The sequence below is a fragment of the Meriones unguiculatus genome, chromosome 15 (genome assembly GCF_030254825.1).
Source record: "Meriones unguiculatus strain TT.TT164.6M chromosome 15, Bangor_MerUng_6.1, whole genome shotgun sequence".
Lineage (NCBI taxonomy): Eukaryota > Metazoa > Chordata > Mammalia > Rodentia > Muridae > Meriones > Meriones unguiculatus.
In genome coordinates this window covers 5,628,506-5,653,314 of record NC_083362.1, presented here as the reverse complement: position 1 = coordinate 5,653,314, position 24,809 = coordinate 5,628,506, and the positions used below count along the sequence as shown (strand labels likewise).

The 24,809-nt window shown below is 52.7% G+C and overlaps 1 protein-coding gene across 1 annotated transcript in view; it reads right to left on the bottom strand.

The window, feature by feature from the left end:
* Sdk1 (sidekick cell adhesion molecule 1) overlaps positions 1-24,809 on the bottom strand; it is an 898,365-nt gene that overhangs the window by 74,218 nt on the left and 799,338 nt on the right. Inside the window, exons 29-31 of the mRNA XM_060368045.1 lie at positions 15,828-16,022; positions 10,777-10,978; positions 2,309-2,412 (exon numbers count right to left, since the gene is read on the bottom strand). Coding sequence (XP_060224028.1) covers positions 2,309-2,412; positions 10,777-10,978; positions 15,828-16,022 — 501 coding nt within the window. The remainder of the gene's footprint in view (positions 1-2,308; positions 2,413-10,776; positions 10,979-15,827; positions 16,023-24,809) is intronic.

The following is a 24,809-nucleotide window of genomic DNA, read 5'->3' as shown; positions in this document are numbered from 1 at the left end:
CCTCCTCTTCCAGCTCTGGCAGGCTTGGTCTTGCCAGTCAATCTCCACCTGACAGTGGGAGACAAAGGGCCACAAACACAATGCAAATCCATCCACAAAGGGAAATTGCAAGTCTCAGACAAGGAAGATGATGAGATAGGGGGCCTCAGAAGCCCCATTTGAATATCAAAGGAATGAGAAGGGGCCTGGGGAGCCTGGAGAGCTCCTTGAATAGATTTCCAGAAAAGGCCTATTCTCTGAGGTCGCTGGGAGCCTGTCGGGATACTGTGCTCCCTGTTTGTCAGAGATAACCCAACAATGGAAGCAGCTTGCTGGGTGTCTGGTTTTTTTCTTCTTCGAAGAGTTAGTGCACCACTGCAAATATTCTCTCCATTGTGTCTGATGCAAGATAAAACGAATGTGGGTTTTTTTTTTCCTTTTTTTCCTAGTTTTCATTTGATGCTGACTCTCTACCCATCCTCCACAACCCCCTTTCCTGTGTATATGCGAAGACTCTCTGCATCTGTGCACATGTTTATGCCCTATGCTGGTCCTGGCGAGGGGCTGGGGGATTGGGAGGAGCATATGGAGGCTGGCTAGCTAACCCCTGAGATCCACCCCAACCCCGGCTGGGGTCACAAGCCTACCCACTGGGCCATCTTCCCATCCTGCAGAGCCCCCAGCTTTAAGTGAGTTCATCCATAGATTTTTCTTCCTCCACATTCTTTCAGCAGTGAATGGAGGGGTTTCCTCTGCATTGCCTCCCACCTCGCCTGCCAGGCTCCTGGGGCTGCCCCAGGATGTACGTCACAGCCTCCCGTGAGCTCTGCCGATTCTTGCCGAGAGCTGCACCCAGTTCCCATCAGCTCTCAGGATGAGCAAACAGGATCCGTTTCTCCAGAGATTTACAGAAGCCCAGCATCCCTTTCACTAGACACCGCTAGCCACCGCTGGGATGCTGGCTTTGCATCGAAATTCTCTGTGTTAACTGAAATTCTCGGGGGCGGAGGGCACCTACATTAACCGCTCTTCAAGGCTGACTGACCCACCATTACAGCTCCTGTGGCCCTGGAGAGCTGGAATGTTGCAGGTTGGGAGCTGAGTTATCTTGGGCTAGCTAAGCCCCTAAATTGCCACTTATTGCCTGCCTACTGTGTGCAATCTCACAGCATCGTGACATTATGTCACATTCCTTTTGGAGTGTACAAACAGACCCCTCGCCTCCCCAACACAAAGGCAAAATCAAATTGTCACCAGATAAGTCTGAGGTCTAAAGCAGAGCTTACTAGAATCTGCTCACCTGGTGTTTCCCACCAATATATTCAAAATTATTCTCGTTTAAAATTTCCTTTCTTCTGCCACCATGAAAACCGTACGGAATTGTTAACATGTTTCCGTATTTGGGGCAACCTGAATCCGTGTTCCCTGGGGCCATGATCACTCATATTTGGCTCCCAAGTAAAGTTTATCTCCCATTCCCATTAGGTGAGGGCTGATTTTTGTTAGTTCTGTTTTGTTTTGGCATCAAACATCTTGAGCATGTCTGGGAAGCTGAAAATGGCTCATCTCCACCCCTGGGCTAGTCCCTGAGGTGGCCTGAAACTCTGTGCGGTAGAAGTTACCCGTCCGGGCTCTGAGAAGAGTGGAGGCGGAGGGCGAGGACACATGATGAGAGGTCACAGGACCAGGCAGCTGGGACCTGGCCCATTTGGAAACCGTTGCACTGGAGCGTTAAATGGAAGAGACAGGGCTTTCTGGGAGTTTGCACAAAGCCCTGGAGGCTGAACTAAGTGCCTGGCTTCGGGGCTGATCTGGGAGTTGCACAGTATCCACTTCCCAGCCCACTTGTCAGGTTATCTGTGTCTGATGGACCGGTCTCCGGGGCTCACTGCCTTCCTTCCCACACCCAGGATCAGATCCCTGAGATGACAATGTATCTTCAAGCCCACTGCCTCTGAGGTCAGAAGAGGGTGCTTTGGTATGTGTGTGGGGGAATCTGAAACTACTTGGACCCAGCTACCCACAGACATTTATTTTTAACGACCTCCATTAATTATTCAATTTCTAAATGGACGAGGGTTTTGGAAGCCAATCAAAGCGAGTTCCATTCCGTCTTCAAGCTCTCCGGGGGGCCTTGATTTATGACCGTGGGGTGTGTAGGAACGCCCCAGGCTGTCAGTTACTAATGGACTGCTGCTGCTTGTCACCCTCCCTTGGTGACCCCTCTTCTCTGCTCAAGACTGGGGCAGGGCCTCTTTCTGGGAGGAAGGCGTCCTCCAGCCTCAGCACAGCAGTGGGGAGTGGCTGAGCTGAGCTGGCTTTTGCTCACCATCTTGCAGTGTGGTCACGGCCTCTGTTTCTGCACTGAAGTCACTGTCCCCAATGTCATTGGTGGCCTTCAGGCGCAGCTTGTAGGAAGTGAAAGGCCTCAGTCTGTAACGGAAAGAAATCAGCAGCTACAGAGGACCCGGCTCCCTGTCCGTCTTGTCTGTGTAATGACCAGGAGGCGGACAGACTGGAGAGGTAGACAGACATCTCCCCTGCCCTGGGAACTGCTAAGTTGGCTCACAACCACCTGGATACAACTACTGGGGCCTTTCAGGGGCCCCTAGACTGCCGCAGTGCCCTGGGAAAGACAGTCTCCTGAGGGAGACACCAGTGAGAAAATCCTCCCCACAGGATACTCAGTGCCCCTTTGACGATATACTGCACAGTAGACCACTGCTCACCTAGGCCAAGGGTGGAGGGTAGACCTGGGGCTGGGCTCAAGGGAGCAGCTGAAAAGATCTGTCTTCTAGCTCAGATGTGTCCAGAGCAAAAGCTCGCCCCTCACACTCTAGGATTCCTGTCAGAGCTCTGTACTGGCCAACCAACCTTAGATTCACAGTGTCTCTGCCCTACCCCGGACAGGCCTCTCCACAGGACCCCTATCTCTTCCAGGTGCCAAGCCCACGCTATACCAAGGGTGAGCAGGCCCTGTCCAGCTTGCACTAGGGACAAAGTTCCCAGGCAGGATTATCAGGCAGGAAGGAAATGGACCAGCAGGGAAATGATGGCGCTAAAGACAGGTTCTGTTCTTTAGAAAGCTTATAATCAGTTTCAGAAACTGTTATTGACTAAAGTTCCTAGAAAAAAAGAAAGAAAGAAAGAAAGAAAGAAAGAGAGAGAGAAAAGAAAGAGAGAAAGAGAGAAAGAAAGAAAGAAAGAAAGAAAGAAAGAAAGAAAGAAAGAAAAGGAAAGGAAAGGAAAGGAAAAAGGAAAGGAAAGGAAAGGAGAAAGGAAAGGAAAGGAAAGGAAAGGAAAGGAAAGGAAAGGAAAGGAAAGGAAAGGAAAGGAAAGGAAAGGAAAGGAAAGGAAAGGAAAGGAAAGGAAAGGAAAAAGGAAAGGAAAGGAAAGGAAAGGAAAAAGGAAAGGAAAGGAAAGGAAAAGAAAGGAAAGGAGAGAAAAAAGGAAAAAGGTCATTGTGTGAGGCTGCTTGGCTGATTAGAACTTCTAGAGTATTGGGAGGAAGCTGCCTTGGGCTCCCACTTGCCCCCTAAACAGCCAGATATACCAACCTCTGTGTCTGCCCTAGCATCCTATGTGATTTTTAGGCAGACCTCTGGCTTCCTCCAACCCAAAGGCTAAGAAAGTCCCCAGACAGCATCTGCGGCTGCAGGAACTTCCCGCTCTGCTGTAACCTCCTACCTGCAGTTTCCACCACCGTGTTTGAAACCGCCTTCACTTGGGACTCTGTTCTGTCATTTAAGAGCTTCATGAGACTTACCACAGTGGAATGCGGTATTTGGGGCAGCCTGCACTACAGTCACTCGTAGTTGACTTCGGAATAAATTCTCCTGTCCCTTGAGGTGACAGCTATGTTTTTGTGTAGACACCATGTCAGAGCACCTCTGTGCTCCTTTCCCTCTGAATACATTGGATTCCAGCATTTGTTTAAAGCCTCAAGGGGTGCTGTGCTCAGAGCCCCTGGAACAGTCTGGCCTTGCCAATCCCTAGCCCCTGCAGGCCTGGCTTCCCCAGCAGCGACCAGGAGAGCTTGGTCTTGGTTGGCTTAACTCAGCTTAACAGAGAAGCCCCTGAAGGCCCACCAGAATGATCTTTGGTGTGGTTCCTGGGGACAGCTTTTGCTTAGCTCAAGCAGATCACGTTCACCTGTTCTTGGCTTCCCTGAAGCTACCGTGTCCAGTCTCGGTGATACAGGCCTGCTTATCCCCTGTTCCTTCCCACCTCACATCTGACTAGCTAGCTGCCTCCCTGGTGTTGAAGGCAGCATGAGGCCCTTATAAATGTGGGCTCTGACACTACCTTCCAGTTCCACCCCACACATGCTTGGATGGGCTGCTTGGCAGACGCCTCCTCAATAACAGACATAGAGAGGCATCTGAGAGGTCCGTCAGAGGAGGCGCTTGGGAGGCTCTGCAGCAAGCCTCGCTTAAAGCAGCAGATGGGGGCTGGGGCGATGGCCTGGTGGGTAAGAGTGCTTGCACCTGAGGTCAAGCCCTAATGCCACATGGATGTGTGGCTGTGTATGTGTAAACCCAGTGCTGGGGGAAGGAGAGGCTAGAGACGGGGTGATTGTGGGGGGGGGTTCCCTACCTTCCAGACTAGCTCAATAAGAGACCCTGTCTCAACGGAATAAGATAGTGCAGGACACATGTCCTCATCTAAGCTGTGCGCAAATGTGTCTGCATATGCACATACATGTGCACATACTCCATACACACACACACACACACACACACACACACACACGTTATCATTATTATTTCTTAGACATTATCTTAAAAAGTTAAAATGTCTGCCACATGATAACTATCCTGGATGTCCCTTTGCCCTGTTTTTTTCCTTTCCATTTCCTTCCTTCCTTCCTTCCTTCCTTCCTTCCTTCCTTCCTTCCTTCCTTCCTTCCTTCCTTCCTTCCTTCCCCGAGCCTGTAGCTAAGCCTGGCAGTGAACTTACTATGCACCTGAGATGACTTTGAAGCTTGATCCTCCTGTTTCCATCTCTCAAGACCTGGGGTTGGAGGCATCATCACCACGTCTGGCTCCATGTGGTATCGGGAGCTTTGTGTGTGCCAGGCAAGCACTCTACCAACTGAGCCACATCCCTGGTCCTCCTGTGTCTTCTTTATCATGGCCACACTGTCATTCTACATCCCTAAAGGTGGCAGCTGGGACAGCCTCAGGAGCTCCTGCCTCTTGAGCACTGAGAACTGTGCTCAGCACCTGGAGACGCTCAATAGCGCTTTGCTGAAGAAATCAATATGTTATGGAGGCAGCGCTGCTCCACAGCCCTGGGAAGGGAGGGGGAGAGGGTACGTGTGTGTTACACGCTGCAACACTGACCTGCCAGGCAAGATGCACAGCAGTGGCACAACTGTGAGGGGGTAAGCAACCGCTTTCTGACTGGATTCGAGTCCTGCTCCGCACGGGCAGTTTGACGCCTGCTACTACAGTCCCATTCAGAAGTCCATAGCCGAGAAAGCCATAGGTAGAGGGAGATTTATTTGTTTATTTACTTATTTAATGTGAGGGCCTGTGTGACTTTATATATGCCGTGTGTGTAGGTGCCATGGAGGCCAGAAAAGGATGTTAGATCCCCAAGACCCAGAGTTACAGGCAGCTGAGTCACCTGCCTGTGGGTGCCTGGAACTGAACCCGGCTCTTCTGCAAGAGCAGTAAGTGCCCTGAATCACAGAGCCATCTCTCCAGCCCAAAGATTTATTTATTTTATGTTTTTTAAAATACTATTAACATGTGTATGAGCCTGAGTGTATGTATGCGTGCCACACGCATGCAGCTTGTCTCGGAGGCCAGAAGAGGGTGCAGAGTCCCCTGGAGAAGATGGTTCTTCTTTGAGAACGTACCCACGGGTTGGCGGGCTGCTCATGCTCCCAGGGGATGCCCACATGCATGCACAGACTGTTGGCACTTACTGGACTTAGTGGGACAGGTGTGTTGAAGGATGCGTTGTGGGAGATATTGAGGGAGCTGGAGAGGTAAACACGATGTATTTCAATAGATGTATGTGCAAAATTCTCAAAGACAGAGAGAAAATTTAAAGCAAAGTTAAAAATTAGAAACAGAAGGAGCAGGACCCGGGCCTTGCATTTAGAACGGGGAAAGCTGAGATCACGTTCATCAGTGCACAGAGTGAGGACCCACGGACCCTTAAGGGGTCTTCGGCACGCTCCCCAAGGACACTTTCTCTGTTGCCCTCCCCGTGCTGGGAGCCCTGCTCAGCACAGAGAGCAGTGTGCAGGAAGTGGTGTGTGGCAGGGGCTGGATGGACCAGACCAGCTTTGACAAGTGAGGCTGAGGGTGAAGGAGGGCAAGAAACGGAGGGCTGCAGCAGACCAGGCTACCAGGACTTCATCCACCTAGGATGCCTGGGAGCTAACCCTGCAGGCAGGAAGCCAGCTTTGCACTCTGCAAACACGAGAGGGACATGGAGCGAGGCCTGTGCCCAGATGAGTAATGTGGTGATGGTGACTGGTGATCATGGTCCCTGTCCTGGTCATCGGCTCTAAGCTAGCTCCGTGTTCCCTGGCACTAGCATCCTAGGTGCAATCGCCTCTGGCCTGGTCCACTTCTGCAGATCAGGCCTCTGACCACAGCTGTTCCCCCCATCCTCCTCCCTCCCACCTCAGTCCCAAATCCATGGCTCCACCCTGCCTGCATCAAGGCCAATCTCAAGGACTCCCTAATAAAGGAAAGACAGAGCTGCCCTGGAGCCCCCACTCCCACCCCCTCCACGCCTCCAGGGTGACCTGTGCCTCTGCTGGGGAGTTGGCCAAGCAGAATTCAAATTTAGTCCCGCCATTACCGGTCATTTGATCTTTATGGGCCTCACTTTCTCACCTGTAAAAATGGAGATTGGAGCCCCTGAGATCATTTGTGAACACTGAATCACCATCAGGGATCTAACGATCTTGGCACACGGTGGACAATTAATGGACGATACTTTCGCCCTGCCTCTGTGGGTGAGGTGAAATTCATCCACACTGTGGGGAGCTTCCCCTGACCCTTTGCACACTCCGTGTGCCTTGCCTTCCAAACTCGGATGCTGCCCAGGCTTCAGGCCCAATTTTGAGAGAACTCCTGCTACCTCGGCTCTTACTTCTAAGCATCCAAGAGTCACAGCACAGGGACTAAGCTCTATCACACTCACTGCTTTGCACTTCAGGGGCCCTGTTCACACCGTCCAGTGTGTGCCAACACTGCTGCTCTTTCCTAGTTATATCACAGGCACTGAAACTACCTTTTAAAGATTCAGCTAGGCTTCATGGTGTTCATTTGGGATCTGCTCGGGAGGCTGAGGCAGGAGGACAAAATTTCAAGGCTTGTCTGCATACCTAAACACACCTGGGAAGAGGAAACCTCCACCGAGGAATTGTCCCCATCATATTGCTACTTGATGTGGGAGGGTCCACTGTGGCCTTTCCTTTTCCCGGGCAGATGCGCCTGAAGAAAGGTAGCTAAGCAAGCCCAGGGAAGCAAGCCAGTAAGCACCGTTCCTCCATAGTTCTTGCCTCCTCCTGGTTCACTTCCCTGAGCTCCAGCCCTGGCTTCCTTTGATGATAGACTGCAACCTGGAAGCTAAAGCAAGTCTTTCCTCCACAGGTCTGTTCTGGTCAGTATTTTATCCAGCAACAGAAACCAAACTAGAACACCGGCTACAGAGTAAGTTAAGTTGTACACCATTCTATCTCAAAAAGCAAAAGGAGGGCTGGGGTGTGGCTCAGTGGTAGAGCCCCTGCCTAGAATCCCCCAGTGAGGGGCTGGGGTGTGGCTCAGTGGTAGAGCCCCTGCCTACAATCCCCCAGTGAGGGGATAAAAAAAATGACAAAGCATTTATTCAGCATGCACAAGGTACTGGGTTGAATCCCAAATAGGACACACACACACTCACACACTCCACACACATTATTTGCATCATGAAGAACAGAGACTATGAAACCCACCTGTCCTACCCTAGCCAACTGCACCTGGATTTACACGTCAGCAGTGTTAAATTTTACAGAGGAAGAATTGACGATTCACGTGGACCATGGGGCAGCGCTTCTTTGCAAACTCCTGCTTTTATGTGGTCATTCCTTCCGCTGTGGATACGATGCTTTCTAGCTGCTTGCACTGTGCCTGTGGTAGTGGGCACTCCATGGAAGAGGGGTCCTAGTGCCAGCACACAAGCCCCCTGAGGTCCCTGGTCTGCGTCCTGCCTACAGCCCCTGTGGTCCCCTTCTTTCTTCTGTGTTCAGTTTCTCTGGGAGGCTACCCTGTTGGGGTAGCAACTTGGTTCTGTTACGCAGGAGCTAACTCCTGGAGAGACTGACCATTAGGGCTCCAAAACAGGACATAAAGAACAGCAGGTTGGTCTGCTCAGGGACTCTGACACAGACATAAAGGTAACAGTGGCGGTTAACTCCAGACAGGCCAGATCAGAGCTCCCAAACAGAGAGCAAAGAAAATGGGCAGGAGTGGTCCATACTACGTCAGGCCAATGCACCCCCTGGAACTCCCTCCCCTGGCTAGCCTGGGTAGAATACTACTGCCCCTTGCCCTATGGAGACCTTTAACTTTAAGAGTACCAAGCCCCTATACATACACATACACATACATACACATTCCGGGATCTTCTATATTTACTTAGACTGAATTCTGGGTAAAGTGAGCTTCCACGAGAAGTTGCCTCTTTCCTGAAATGGCCCACCCTGGGAAGTCACAGAGAAGGGGAACAGAGAGAGAGGCAGGTCTCCTGCCAGCTAGGATGAGAGTCGCTGCTCTGCTCTGCATGAGAACACACTTCTGTTTCCTCCTCACTCCAATTAAACTACCCTGAGCTACTACCCTGTCCTGTCTGAATCCCCTTTCCAAGACCAGCCCTGAGGCTGAGGCCAGGGGAGCCTGGAGTCCCTCAGTTAGAACACAGGTCCACCCTTCATGGTTGCTTTGAATAGACCTCACAGCCTGAGGGGGTTAGACCTTGGTTCTCTCTGTCTCTGTCTCTTTGACTCTGTCTCTCTCTGTCCCTCCCCGCCTCTCTCTCGTGCATGTGCTTGCTCACTCGCTCACTTGCTCATCTTTCTTAAGCTAGACACGGACCCCATCGTGTCTAGATCTCCATAACTGTACTGTTTCCATCTAGTGCTCTTCCTCCTACATCCAGGCCCTTTCCTCTTGAGGCGCCAGCTGCACCATCTACAGAGAATTAAGTGTCAGCTTCCTTTCTGGACAACCATCGCAGGTGTGCCGCTGTCTTACCATTATTATGCCTACCATTCCCCACTAACAGTCCAGGCCCCAGTCAGCGCAGGCGCTCACTCTCAATGCTAGCAGCTCACCTCCCACGCCCATGCTGTGCTCCAGACCACAGCACCTGAGCAGATAGCCCCGGCCACTAGATCTGCAGAGTCAAACTCCTGTCTCTCCATTAGCCGATCTCATGTGGCAGATGGAAGTACGCTTAGCTGCTCGGATTATTAGGGGTGACGCCACAGCAGCAGACAAAAGAGCCTCTCAGGATGCTGTCTGAGACTGGCTTCCATCCTGGTTCCTGACTATTAGGAAAGTGACAGCCTCCTCTGGACCAAATGAAACCGTCTAGCTTGAAACAGGGGCCTCTCCTTACCAAACACGGTGTCTGTGGTTACTCAGAAGGCTATGAAAACAGGGCTGAGATTTTTATCTTGCCTTTCAGGTGGCCAGACAAAGAGGTGGGGATATTGAACCTCAAAAAGAAGGGGTGTCTCTCTGGCCTTCCCCTCTAGCCACCATCTTGTTCCCACTGCCCTTTTCCCAGCTCCTACCTTTGGGGGTGCTGGGCCACAGCCCAGGTTCAGCCCCATTCTTCTTGCTTCCTAAGTCCTTGAGCCTGGAATGTGGAAGCCCTAAAGATTTGGGTCCTTGGTGCCGGGAGTGTCAACAGAGACAGGGGGCTAGCTCTCAGTAGGACATCTCTGTGGACTCACAGATACCCACTGTGTGAGCTGGAGGGCGGTGGTGGGGACTTTCAGAGTAGGGACCCTCACCTTAGCAGGGACTCCTTTTCCTCCAATACCTTTAAACTGCTTTTAAGTTTAAAATTTTTAATTAAAAATTATTCTTCTTTTAGCATGTCAACATGCTCTCTGCGGTGCTCAGATCTTAACTGCTACCTTTTACAAACGTGTACTCCTGTGGGAGCGAGTATGGGTAGAGGCCGGGGAAATATAAAACGGTCCACGAGAGGCTAAAAGGAGGCTTGGGGGTGGAAAGGCGGGAGGGCAACAGAGTACATGTGAGAGGAGACAGGAAGAAAGGGTATGGGTTGGGGAGAAGGGTCCAAGCAGGGATGGGGCAGGGAGATGGGGAGAGGCATTTCACACACATCAACGCTGAGTATGTGGGAAAAGGCCCCAGTCAACCTGCCACTTAAATATTTTATCAAGTGAGGCAGCGCAGTGTGAGATAGTGTATCAACTGCAGTGTGACTGGGCTATCAACCTCACAGAGCCTAGACTTACCCAGGAGCCCAGCCAGCCTCAGGGAGTGTTTGCCAGACATCATTGGGACAGGGCTAACTCATGTGCTAAGGCCCACCTTAAGGGTGGGTGGGGGTTGGAGTCCTTGGAATGAAGGACAAATGAGGCCTTCACTGCCATGAGGGACACTGCTTCAAACTGTGAGCCAGAGCAACCCTCCCCCCGCCCCCAGGCTGCTTTCAGCTGGTATTTTGTTGCAGTGGGGAGGCAAATGACAAAGACTACAGGCTAGGAAGATGAACACTGAGTCCCCCTCCCCCCAGCCCGGTCTGCAGTACCTTTCCACGGCACAGGCTGTGGCCTCGTGGCTGATGGATGAGGAATAGGTCTGCCATTCTCCGCCAGGCAGCTCTCGGACCTGCACGGTGAAATACCGGATGGGGGAGGCCCCGTCGCTGCCAGGGACCCACTGGAGCCGGAGGCTCCGTGCTGTCACTTCTGCCTGGGGTACCAGGAGCTCTCTGGGGGGCGCCGGCCTCTCTGCAACCAGAGAAGAAAAGCAGGGGCTCAGGAGAGGCCATTCCTTGCTGCCCACAGGAGCCGCTGCGTGCGACAGGCACAGCAGAAAGACTTGGCTTAGCTTATGAGGGAAAGTACTTGCTGTGTCAGCATGAAAAACCAAGTTCAGGCCCCAGTGCTAGGGAGGTGGACACAGGCAAACCACCGGGGCTGACTGGTCAGCCAGCCTCACCTGACGGGAAAGCTCCAGTCCCACTGAGACACTCTGTCTTAGGAAACTGGGTTGAGGGTATGTGAGGAAGGAAGCCAGCACCCAGGGCTGGCCTCTGATTTCTATATGCACCCACACCCTCGGTCCTGCTCACATGGACACACAGGCGCTTTTGGGCTGCCCCTGCGCACAAAGAAAGCAGTCCCTGGTTCGGGAGGGGGAGGTTGTCCCACAGCTGGTTTTGGATACAGCAGATCAGGTCTGACTAGGAACATCACTTGCTCTCACTGCAGAACCAGCCATAGGTTGGCCCCAGCCCCTGCTGGCAGGGGCTAGTGCCTCTGAGCAACAGCTGACCTCTCAGGCGCTGCTCTTCCGGAAGGCCCGAGCCTCCTTTGCGCGCACTGTCTGACTGGGGGCTCAGCACATCCTTAAAACCTAGTTTCTTCTTCTTTGTATTTAACCTGAGTCTAACACATGAGAGGGCTCTACTGGGTTCTCCTGGGAGGGGTGTGTGTGTGTGTGTGTGTGTGTGTGTGTGTGTGTGTGTGCACTGTTAGTGGTTCCTACATGTTTAGAAGGCAGGATGTCTGGGACCAGCCTTGGCCTTGCCTGGGTACCTGTGCCTGACACTGTGTTCCTGTCCTGCACTGACTTCAGCAGAGGAGGTCTATAGAGGGAGAAATAATTGTTTAATTGTTTATCATGAAGATTATTGATTCTGATTAAAATGTGTGGCCTGTAATAAAGCAGCCATCGATTGTGGGCCCCACAGTGACAAGGCTGTGAGAGGCATTTCGATCTCGTTCAATCAACGGTCCTGGCTGGGAGTGTACACACTGGCTGGAAGCCTGATTTCTGCAGGCCTGAGAGAGAGCGGGGGCCCCCCATCCAGTTCCCGAGGCTCTCTATGGCCACAATGCCACAGGCTCCGGCTCCCATCCCTAAGTCTTGCATTAGGATCTGGTGGGAAGTCCAAGTTCTCCAGCCCCTCAGAGGCTGGGCGGGAGTGGTGGTTCTGTGCTCCAGGCCACAAGCCAGCATGAGCAGGCTGCACTGGCTCAGCTACTCAAGGGTATTTGTATGTTTTCGCGTGGATCTAACTCACGCCCTGTAAAGGCCTTAGTAAGCCTTTCTCATCCCTGTCCTTTGCCTCCAGGGTGCGGATGGGCTGGAGAGTTACGTCAGCTGGTAAAGTGACGCTGGTACGAGCCTGAGGACCAGAGCTGGATCCCCACAACCCGTGTGAAAAGAAGGGAAGCGGTGTATGCTTGTAATCTGGGCTCACGGGCCACGCAGCCTTGCCAGCTCAGCAGGTGCCAGGCCAGTGCGAAACCCTGTCTCAGAACAAGGTAGAGCGTCTCGGGGCATGACACCCAAGGCTGCACTCTACCAACCTGTGTACGCATACAAACACCCACTCACATGTGCATACTTCCGCAAACAAGGACACATATGGACATGCACATACAAGCATGCATGCAATCACACGCGCACACGCACACACACGTTCATCATTCCTAAGGAGTGCATGACCTCGGGAAGAAGGCAAGGGCCAAGGGCAGCTGCCTGTGGGCCTCTGAGCACACCCTTGTCATCAGTTCTTGAAAATACTATGCACTCTGGGGACCAGACTGCAGCTGTCAGTCTCTGGAGGCCCCGCCCCCTCAGCGACCATCTTTTGGAGCCTGTTCCCCTGAGCCAGGTGCCATAGGCATTGAAGGCTCATCCTCCCCCAAAGGACCCAGTGAGAGCACCCACTCACAAAGCTGCGAAGGCAACAAGAACAGGGCCAGTGAGCCCTGCACATGCGCCTGGCTAACAGGAGAGGCAGACGGCATTTGGGGAAACCTTGGTGGCAATACTTGCACATCTGCAAGCAGGGGCAAGATGTTAGCTTCCAGAATGAGTGGTCAGGGCTCAGCGGATCTAGCATTTGCCTAGCGTGGAGGAGGCCCTGGGTGGGTGTGGTCTCTGGTAGGTGTAACGGCATACACATGTAGCCATCACTGAGGAGGGAGAAGGATGCTGGGTAGTAGTGTCTGTGGTGTACACCTTTGAGCCCAGCACTTGGAGGCAGAGGCAGGCAGAGGCAGGCAGAGGCAGGCAGAGGCAGGCAGATCTCTGAGTTTGAGGCCAGCCTGGTCTAAAGGGGGAGTTCCAGGACAGCCAGGGCTACACGGAGAAATCCTGTCTCGAAAAACCAAACCAGCCAACTAAACACCACCAGCAACAACAATAGAAGCAAGAGGACCTGGAGCCCAAGGCCAGCTGGGGCTATGTCAGCTGCCTGCTTTAAGACGATCTTTATCCTAGAGAGACTAGCCTATCCCAACCCCTAGAGCTGGCAAGCCCCTGCTGTGAGGATAAAAGCTTCTGTAGGGCTGACCAGCCCCATAAACAAGGCTCCTCCGTACCCCAGCAGCCCCAGACACCCCAGCCATATTAGAACACACATGAACTTCTGAGCCATGGTCAACCTTCTTCTTTTAAGTTGTTTTTCTGCAGTATTTTGTCATCGTAATGAAGGGCTGGCACAGGCTGACTGTCAGCTTGAGGCTGGGAAAACCCCAGGAGCAGAGGCGTGCTCTGCCTGGTGGACCCTGCAGACAGGCGGCCTGGGCAGCCTGCAGCCACTGGAGTGGGAGTGGGGGAGCCTGCTCCGCCCAGGGAAGGCTGGTGGGCCCCGGGGCCTGCTGGGAACTTGCTGGTTCAGGCACAGGGGGTGAGACTGACTTCATCCTGTTGGTGTTCACTCTGCAAAGATGAGGAGCGATGGCGTGAGCAGCACGAGGGCAGGCACGGTGGGTCTCTGGGCAGCATGACCCGTTCTTCGCCCAGCAGGCTTCTCCTTGGCGGGGACTTGGATTCTCCCCTGATAAAACCTTAGCGGGCTTCGGTGAGGGTGGGACACGGGAGACGGCGATCCTTGGAGCATGATGTGTGAGCTCCGTGTCAGCCCCCTTCCTCTGTAAGATTTAAGTGCTCTGAGTTCGACTCCCCGCTCCCTGAAATGGCCTGCTTTAGCTTTTGCAGTAAAAGTGGTCACAGATGCAGCCAGGGCACTCAGTCACATGTGATGAGCATTCACATCACCAGTGCAGTTCCTGAGCCTTGCTGATGGCAAGGGGGCCAGCCAGAAGCCCTGCCACTGTGCTAACTCCCCCATGCAGGCCTCCCAAGTTGGTGCCATAGCAAAGAGAGGGGAAGAGTGTGCCAGAGGCCTCATGGCCCAGGCCTCGAGCTCCTCCTGGCTCAGGGCCCAGACCTCTGGGTCTGGCTGTGATGCCAGCATCCCTTGTACGACTTTTCTTCTGGGCACATCATTGCTATTTTAGCGTAGAGATTGTCTTGGAAAGGTAGTCACGGTAACTGACTAAACAGAAGAATAAAGTATTAGCAGTACCTGTGGTAATGATGATGGAGCTATTGACACTCCCTAGCAGATGGAGCTTAGGAGGGTTAGAGGACCCACACCTGGGGTCCCACCATTACTCCCTCCTCTCTCCCACTGAGCTAGCTGCAAGTGATGCTGGGAGACCGGACTACACAGAAGTGGAAGGCTGACTCTACAAGTTCATCACTTTGCGGTGATACAGCTGTTTGGGGATCACCCGCACACATGTAAGTGAAGCTCTACCACGTGTGCACAGGGAACCACAGATCCAACACACTCCCTGGTTCCCCACGCTGAGTTTTCATGGTGCTCCTCATCTGTTGGCTGTCCCGTTTGGTCATAGTTGGTTTATGTCTCCTCAGGCAAGATAAGAGCATAGCACCTCTGCCTGGAGGCATGGCTTCTGAGGAGATGCCCTTTGGGCTTCGGTGGAAGGTTCTAGAGTAGTGGTTCTCAACCTGTGGCTCCCCACCAACACACACAGAGGTCGCATATCAGATAGCCTGCATATCAGATATTTACATTACAATTCATAACAGTAGCAAAATCACAGTTATGAAGTAGTAACAAAGATCATTTTATGGATGGGGGTCACCACAACATGAGGAACTGTATTAAAGGGTCTCAGCATCAGGAAGGCTGGGAACCACGGCCCCAGACAAAGCCCCGTGCTATCCTGGGCTAGTTACACAGCCTCTCTGAGCTGGGCTTCTTCCCTCCAGGCCTCCATAACATGCCCCGACGGTCTGAGACAGTGGCCAGGTGGCGAAGAGTTGTGCCGTGAAGAGGCTTTGACAATAGGTGTCGCTCAGAGCTGGGGGCACGGCTCAGCAGTACAGCACCCTCAGAGCATGCGGGAGGACCCGAGCTCTGATCCCCAGCAGCTACAGACACCCAGATACCACGGCCTGTATCTTTAACCCCAGAACTGGGGATGCAGAGACAGGTGGGTCCCCTAGAGCCAGGGACCAGTCTAGCCCTAACAGCTGGCTCCAGAAGCAACGAGAAACTGTCTCAATAAAACAAGGTAGCGAGGGTTAAAGAAAGACAGCTGGCCTCTGGCCTCACATATATGCACATGCGTGAGTACCCGCACATACACATCTGAGCACACACACATACGCCACACACACTTACAAAAGTGAAAAAGACAACCTGCCTAGCTCCGCGCCTGGCTCAGGCTTCCAGGCGTGGTGGTGATCAGAGGGGCTGAAGAACCCGCGTGCCCCCCCCCACAGTCGGATTGGAGCCTGGGGGCTCACCTCTCTTCTCAGTGGTGATGACTGTGGCCTCCAGCGGCTCGCCCCAGCCCTGTCTCGTCTTAGCAGACAGTCTGAAGATGTAGGCAGACTCCGGGGCCAGCTCCGTGGCTGTGAACTGCCGCACCGTGGCCCCCACCTCGACAGTGGTGAAGGTGTGGGGGCTGCCGCTGGCCAGGCGGTAGGCAATCTGGTACCCTGTGGGGAGCAGCGGGGAGCAGAGTCAGGGAGGCAGCTCAGCCATTGATTTCTTTGCTCACTCACCCAGAAAACGCACACTCCGGACACCCCAGAATCAGCCCAGATCGGAAACCCAGACACGGCCTGCCCTCCGTTCCCTCCTGATTTCCAAAAGCTGCGGGGAGCACATTGAAAGGGAGGTCACAGCCCCAGTGAGGAGTGCGGGCTGTCTGAGCTCAGTGCTCTGTGAAACTTGTCTCCCTGTTCATCCCTCACGGGAACAAGATGTGAAAACAGATTCATCTTTCCCCAGGACTCTGCCCACTCAGAGAATAGCACCAGACCCGGGCCCCACACTGCTCCCCACCGGAGGTGTCCTGAGCCCAGGCCTCTGGATCTTCTGTCCTTTTCCATCTCCCCTCCCACGGCACAGCCCTTCCTTCCCTTCAGCCCAGCAGGGGAGGCCAGCATGCCCTTAGTGGGTTATTTCACAGTTGTCATGAGCAACAGTGCTTGCAGCGGGCAGGACTCGTGCCTGGTTACACCTGCACACTTGGGTATTCAGCCCCCTTCCCACACCCTCATCTCCCACAGTCCCAGCCCCTCAGCCTCCCCACCCAGGCCTGAGGACGAGCCTCCACGTTAAACAGCTGAACACCCCTTCTGTTAATTTCCGTAACTCCAGAGTGGCAGGGTTTGGCTGGCTCTGCATGTCTCTCTGAGTTCCTTGATTATGAAGGGGTCATGGTTGATCAGACATTATTAATGATAAAATCCCTCCAACCAAGCAACCCCAGTGCCCGCCTGCTGGCTTCGGAAGAAGCCTTGCCAATTTCCCAAACCCAACAGTGAGGTGTGGGGCAGACTGCCTTCTGGGCTCACAGACCACGTGTGGTCCGGCTTCTGATTAAAACCAGAATGGATGGGGTGCTGTGACATGAAAAAAAATTAATGACAACGCAAGTGCTCCCGTTAAACAAGGGGGACTCAGCAGGAGAAAGAGGAAAGCAGCAAGGCTGAACTGGTCCTCCTGCCTGCCCGGGGGTGGGGGCAGCCTGTGAGGGGGGCCACCTGCAGGGACCAGGACGGAGTGTCTGCTCACCTCCTGTGGGAGCACGGCTCCTCCGTTACACAGCTAGGCCAGTTCCCCGGAGACCCTCAGGTCCCACTTCTGCGACTCCTGGTCCTCCTGGCTTAGCCTTTGGCTCCAGGGGTTTCCAAGCTTCCTGGCCATTTCCCCAACTGTTTTTGGTGAGTCTCATCCCATCCTCCACTGGGAGACCAGAAGGACACTCAACACAGACTGAGGACACTCAGCACACCCTGACCTTAAACCCTAGCCACCTCGGGTCATCGACAGGGTGGTTATCATTTCCACACAGACCAGGAGACAAGACCCTCAGCCGTGTCCACAGTGATGTCCAGTGAGCTTGAGATGCTAACCCCAGGCCTCTGAACGGCCATTATGGCCACTGCCTGTCTCTGTCAGACCAGCTTTTCTCACTGTCTTGGGGCCCAAGTGCCTTCAAGTCTTACAGCAGCTGATCCAAGCCTCTTCCCCTTCTTCACGGAGCCAAGACTGAAACCTAGAGGTGGCTGACCAGTCCTGCTAGGCCTCCTCTTCTCCCATCTTACTCCGTCACAGGGAGGCAGAGCTTGGGTGACCAGGGGATAAGGTTGTAGGCCTTAGAGACTCCTGCACTCTCAACACCATATAGTAAGTAGATGTCACAGTGACTGGAGAGCCATGTGGAGGGGCCATGCTTCCTACAGTCTCCCTCCAGAGAGTGCTATCAGCAGCGGCCCCAGTAGGTCAAACGCATGGGCAGGCCTCTGGAAAGGTTACACTTTGCCCAGGGTTTCCAATGATGTGCGCCCCAGGTCTGTCCTACTTTTTTTCAAAGACAAAGCCCCACACTTCCAGAAGGAAGACAGCCCCTCTTGGCTCTCATTTGCTTCCAGGAATGTCCAACCTTTTGACATTGTGATAGAAGTTGTCATGTGCAGAGTTCATGCTTGAGAATCCTGCAGTCAAGTTATAAAAACAAATCGCTGCCCAGCCAAAACACCCCTGCGTACTTTCCTGAAGTCTCCGAGTGAACAAAGACACTGTGTATCTGTCTTACAGCTGGCGCTGTTCACATAGCCACGAGAGGAGGAACAGATGGGGAACAGAGAAGCTGGAGGCCACGTGAGGTAGGATGTGCACAGCAAGCAATATATACGAGCTTGAAAATTAATAACAAGACGAAAACTTTTTGTAAGGTCTTAAGCAAGTTAATGACTTTGTGGGCCATACTCAGCTGTCTCGGGGTTCACACCGTCCACGGGCCCAACAATGGATGCACCTGCTACACCCTGTACCCCAAAGTCCCCTCTGCGAGAGACCTTCCAGGCAGAAACGGTGTTCCACGTCTCTCCGGAGGAGATGGGCCTGAGATGGATGCCGGCTCTGCAAGTTCCCCACTGTTGGTTATGTTAAAGTGACCCGCACATGAACACTCTGCCCTGGAGCTTGAAGTGGACTTACCTTGTGGCCATTTCTCAATTCTGTGTGTTAACTGACATTCCCAGAAAAAAAAAAAAACAAAACCCTCCCACTGTTAAACATTCTCCAAGGCTGACAACCAATTAGAACGCCAACGTTTGTCACCAGGTGGAAGTCATGGACCTACAAGTAACTTGGGGCATTTCAGCCCCTAAATACCATTTACCAACTGCCTCTGTGCCCAGCCTCTTATGACGATTAGGTAAATCTTCTGCAATCCACAAACAGACCCTTGACTCCCACCACCCACCCACTGATAAGCATGTCCTCGGAGAGCATCTGTGGCCTGTACCAGTGGTAAAAATTTTGGGCTTTTCCTAACAACAGAACAAAGAAAATTCTAAGTCAGGACACTTTTCAGCCATGTTGGTGGGGACCTGGGCAGGCTGGTTATGGAGGAGTGGGGAGGTCACTGGTATTTATTATCAGTATTTTGGAAAACCTCTAGATTTAAGCTGCCCTTCTTTATTTAAAAAAAAAAAAAGCATTACTTTTGGTCCACTGCTACCAGTCTATAGTCACAGCTACTCAACAAGCTGAGGCAGGATCTGCCTGAAAGCTTAAGCCAGCCTGTGCTGTAGAACTAGATCAAGGATAGCTAGGGCAATGTAGCAAGACTGCTTATCTGAATAAAAAACACAGAAATCTCAGTGGTAGAGCCCCTGCCTAGAATCCCCCAGTGAGGGGCTGGGGTGTGGCTCAGTGTTAGAGCCCCTGCCTAGAATCCCCCAGTGAGGGGCTGGGGTGTGGCTCAGTGGTAGAGCCCCTGCCTATAATCCCCCAGTGAGGAGCTGGGGTGTGGCTCAGTGGTAGAGCACCTGCCTAGAATCCCCCAGTGAGGGGCTGGGGTGTGGCTCAGTGGTAGAGCACCTGCCTAGAATCCTCCAGTGAGGGGCTGGGTGTGGCTCAGTGTCTCTGGGTTGTCACCTGTGCAAACTTTGTATCTCTCTTGGAAGTTCTTGACTGGAGAGCAGGTAGCCAGTTGATGTGGGTTCCAACCCAGTCCAGTTCTTTGCTTACCTTGGCCATGTCCCTACCCCCATGTAACTCTTGATGTCTCTCCTCTCACTAGGATCTCTGGAAAAATTCATGGTGAGGAAAATGCTCAATAAGTACAGTGCTTGCTGTTCAAGCATGATGACTGGAGTGCAATCCTAGCACCCACATAGAAAGCCAAGGGTGGCGGTGTGCCTCTTATCCCAGTTCTGGGGATGTGGAGACAGCTGGCTAAACCAGCAAGCCTCAGGACAGTGAGAGACACTGTCTCAAAACACAAGGTAGATAGTGCCTAGGAAGTGACACTCCACTGACAGGAGCACACACATGCTCATACAGACAATGAACAAATGAAGAGTGTTTGGATAGAGGCCTCTCAATTCCGGCCTTTCACCTGTAAGCATTTCCACCCTATAGCCCTGCATGGTTTGTTCCTGCCTGTGTATGCAGGTAGGACTGGACATATTCTTGAGCAGTAACAGGGCAGGAGTCCCCTGGTGTTCTCTGATGGCAGCTGTGTACACACACACACACACACACACACAAACACACCACATACACCACACACACACAGACACACATACAAACACCACACACCCACACAAATAAGAATTTTAAACTTTCTTAAGAAACTCAAGAAAAGCCCCAGGTGGCAAACAAGAGGAGACTCTTAGTGTCATTAACCCCAAGGGGAATCCGGCGTGATTGCCACCTATAAAAATCATCTACTCTGGACCAGGCACAGGCAGCCGTCTAGAGATGATTCCAGCCTGTGGGCGCTGCGCACAGGTTATCGGCAGACACGGCGCCATTTATCTGGGGACTTGATCCTGGAACAATCCTTGTGCTTGTCTAGCCCAGCCCCTTCCTCTCCTGGAAGAGGGCTTTTGCCGCAGGGCTACCCTTAACCCCTGACCCCCCTGTCTCAGAAACAGAAAGAGAAGATTATTTTTCTGGGACAGTCACTGCGTAGCCTCAGCAGATAATGTATGGAAACCACAAGGCACGGTGTCATTTGTCCCTAACTGCGGGGAATCTGGGTTATTATTTTCTATCTGCAGTCCACTTCCCACACTGAGCTATTACCGAGAGAAAACTCCTCACCCTCGGGCCTCTGTTTGTACCTTCCTATTATTTTCCCTCCGATAAATGCGGCATCATTAGCAGGCCCAGTGCCCTGCCGCGCAGAACATAAAAATTAACACCCGCTCCTCACCCTGACGCGCCGAAGAGGCTCATTCTCTGGACCTCGGCCGTCTCTTTCCTGTATACCCCCGATGAAAGAGGCAGCTCTTGCATTTTTAGAGAATAATGACGGATGGTGTTCTGAGCTGAGAGCGGTTCCGAGGAAGAGGCTTCTTATGTAATTATGGTCAGAAGCATTAGCGGGTGGGATCTCGGTGAGCCAAGGTCAGGAGGCTGCCGTGTGTTTGCAAAGAACGGCCGCGCTTACTGGAGAGGAGGAGGAGAGCGCGGCCTGAGAGAAGCCCTGTTTTTAAGGTTATGGGTGAATTATGATAATACGGGCATTGAAGAGAGCGAGGCCAAGCATGAGGGACATCGATCTGGAGGGAAGATTAAAATGCACAATGAGAGCCTCTGCTGGTTTCTGGACGCGCTGGAGGTTGGAGGGGGAACTGCTCGCTGAGAAAACCGGCTGGGGAAGCCAGAGGGAGGACAGGGTAAGGTGACACAGCTGTGGGCAACAGGCCTCGCAGGGGTCCCCACTCCTTCAAGTCTGACCCTGTGTGCTGGAACAGCTGTCTGGGGCTTTGTCTTGACATTCCAGGCAGTGGAGAACCTTTTATGGGCTGCGCCGATGGCCAACAACCAAAGGCATCAGTCTCCCTGGTGATGCTCCGGTTCCCAAAGCAGGGCCATCAGCAGGACACAGTGCTGTTAGGCCTTGCTGGCTGCTTGGAGGCCATGAAGCCCCCAGCTTACCTCCACAAAGGGGGCAGAGAATACAGAAGAGGTCTAAGGGTCCCCAAAGCCCCGCTCATAGCCCACAGCATGTAGCTGTAGGTTTGAAGCTTCTCTCCGAGAGGGCTGGGATCACAGAAATGCCACGGCAGCGTTCTCGAAGAGCCTTCAAGGTTGGTCCTGGCTGGCCAGGGGCCTTCTGATGCGAGCAGAATCTGGGGCGTGTGGGCCTGGCTAGGGCACAGTTCTGAAGAATGCACACATGAAGCCTAGCTTATCAGTGTTCAGGGGTGTGCGGAACAGTCAGCCACGTTGCGGGCAGATGGCTATATTCAGGTAGTTCCACAAACCCCCAAAGGGAGTCTGTAACTGCTCAGAGCTCTCCATGGTAAAATATTTACCAGGCAAATAAGTGAGTTCTCTCTCCCTCCGGGCACCCAGGGCTGTTTCATGCTGTTAATCTCTTCGGGAAATGCAAGAGTGTGTTTCCATATAGACTGGGAAGGTGTGAGCTGCAGTTGAGGCCACAGGCTTAGAAAACTGCCGTGGCAGCCTGAGCTCCCGGGAACATCCATTCGAGGTAAGTCAGGAAAACAGACGCTTTCCTTTCCACCCCAGCAACACCTAGGATCTTTAGAAAAAAAATTGTCTGTCTTTCTGACAGCGTCTGTGGTCTGGTGTATTGGCTGTAACCATCCCCAGGTGACTGGCCACCAGATAGCATCTGCTATCACCAGGTGCCATTACAACCCCAAACCACACAAAGACCACGCTGCCCAGTTGACAGAGTTACTGCCGCCAGACTTAGTACTTGTGTGAGACGGTCCGTCTTGTCATCTCTGGAGTCAACTAAGAGACAGGGAGGTGAGGGCATTCCCAGGAAGAGGGGGGGACTTCTCCAGAGTGGGCAGCGCCTTCCAGCAGCCCAGATACAAAGAGACTGGCAGGAAAAGCAGAGCTCTGCCTGCCTGCCTTTGCTCCCTGTTGGTAAATGCATCTGTTCTTACGTTGCTGCTGTTATTGCCACTCTTCACTGACATTGGGACCCAATTTCTTTAGACTTCCAACGTCCTCCAGGCCCTAGGCACCAGACTGGGACTTCTGAGATATGAGACTCAGGGACTGACAAGCCACCCAGTTCTCAGCCTCTCCAGCCTGTCTCCAGTTAATTCCCTTCATGATATATACTCATATCAGTTCTCTTCTATTGAACACTGACTGATACAGGGTGCTAGAAGGATGTAAATATCACCTACTTCCTCCCTGTGTGTTTGTGATTTCCAGTGATGGCCCCACCAGGACTTCACATCACACTCAATGGTCCCAGCTGAGAGACTAGGGCAGTGAGTAAGGACACTTGCCATGTCAGCATGAGCTCACGAGTACCCACATAAAATCTCTGGTACCCACATAAAAAGTCAAGCGTGGCTGTATGTGCATGTCTGTAACCCCAGCACTGTGGGGACAGAGAAAGGAGGGTCACTAGAGCTTGCTAGCCATCAGCCTAGCTCCAGAGTCACTGGGAGCAAAGCAGAGAGTGCTAGAGCAGGACACCCAGGGTCCTCCTCTCATCTGCCCACGCCTGAATACCCATGGACACACACACACACACACACACACACACAGAGAGAGAGAGAGAGAGAGAGAGAGAGAGAGAGAGAGAGACATGTACGCATTCACCTAAAGTAGAGCGACGGAGAACAGGGGGTGCAAGATGCCATCAGTGCACACCTGTCCTGGGCCCAGGATCAGTGGCCTCCAGCCACAAGTGACAGGCTAGCAAATATGATGTAAATATGGCAGGAGCTGTCCCATTTATTGTACACTGAATGAGGCAGGTGTATGTGTGTGTGTGTGTGTGTGTGTGTGTGTGTGTGTGTTTTGCTGCACAAGCTAAGGGAGGCATAAATGGGGAAACTGAGGCCTGGGAACACAAGCGACTTTTTATAAGTCCACTTAATTAGTAATGGCAGGCTGAGGTCTGAGCACTGGCCATGGAGCTTTTACTAATCACCTGCTTTCTCTCTGCCTTACTATAATGCGGAGCCGAAGCCTCTGGGAGAAACGCCAACAGCAGTCCTAGATCTGAGCCATACAAACGGCACATCACAGCTGCGCCTCCTCCTGCCTAAACAAACCTGCTTAAAGGAATGGCCTGTCAAATATGTGTGCTTCCCTTTTTATTGTTTTCAGGGTCTCACATAGCCCAGGCTAGCCTTGAACTCACTAAACTCGCCGAGGATAACCTTTAACTTATCTTCAGATCCTCCTGCCTCCACGTCCTGAGTCCTGGAACCCAGGGTTCCGAGCATGCAAGCACTCTGTCAATGGAGCTACCCCCTGAACCCCACAGAGCAGTGGTTCTCAACCTTCCTAACGCCTTGACCCTTCAATGTAGTCTCTCATTTTGTGGTCACCCACAACTGTAAACTTATTTTGTTGCTACCTCATAAATGTCATCATAATGTAAATATTTGATTTGCAGAATATCCGATATGTGACCCCTCCGAGGGGCCGAGACCCACAGGTTGAGAACCACAGCCATAGATTTTCCCTTGGCCACAGGCCTAGAGACGAGATCTGTTGGGACAGAGCTGGCCCTGCTCTCTTTTCCCATGGGTGGTTCTCTAGGAGCCACATGGGTGACGCTCCTGACAAGGACAGACGGGGGTGCTGTCCTCATGCCCTTCCATTTGCTCAGGTGGTCACGGGCCCTCACCGTTCCAGGTCTGATGGCTGTGACCTGCCTGGTGTGATGCTGCTGCCTCAGCTTCACCTTACGGCGCTTCCGTCATCAGCAGAGATGAGCAGACGAGAAAGGGCTAGACGTGAGCTGACAGCCCCATCTGGGCAGTGGGGTCCAGAGGCAGATGTCAGCCTCTGTGTCATTGCTCGGGTCCTCTCAGAGGCTTGGGGCTAGCTCACCGAATAGGCTGGGCCCTTAGACAGTGAACCTCACCATTCTCCCGACTCTGGAACTAGGATTACAAGTGCGTGTCACCAAGCCTGGTTCTTTTTACATGAGTTTAGGGAGTCACAGAGCGAACTACCTTGCAGGCCCTGTAAAATTCCTCTCTGCTTTCTCTTGTATGTCCTCCCTCCACCTCATGTGAGCTCTGCACAGTCCCTACCAGCAAGGCATGCCCTAAGAGCAACCACTCCACCTCAGCCAGGCCCCATGCCCAGGAACTGTATAAACCCTTTTCCCTTAAACACCTGCCTTTAATACTGCACTGAAAATGTCATCATTTCCTGTGGGACCCAGGGAGCTGCAAACCCATTAGACCCAGCCTACTGTCCACATGGGACACTAGGCTCATTTGAAAACCATATCACTT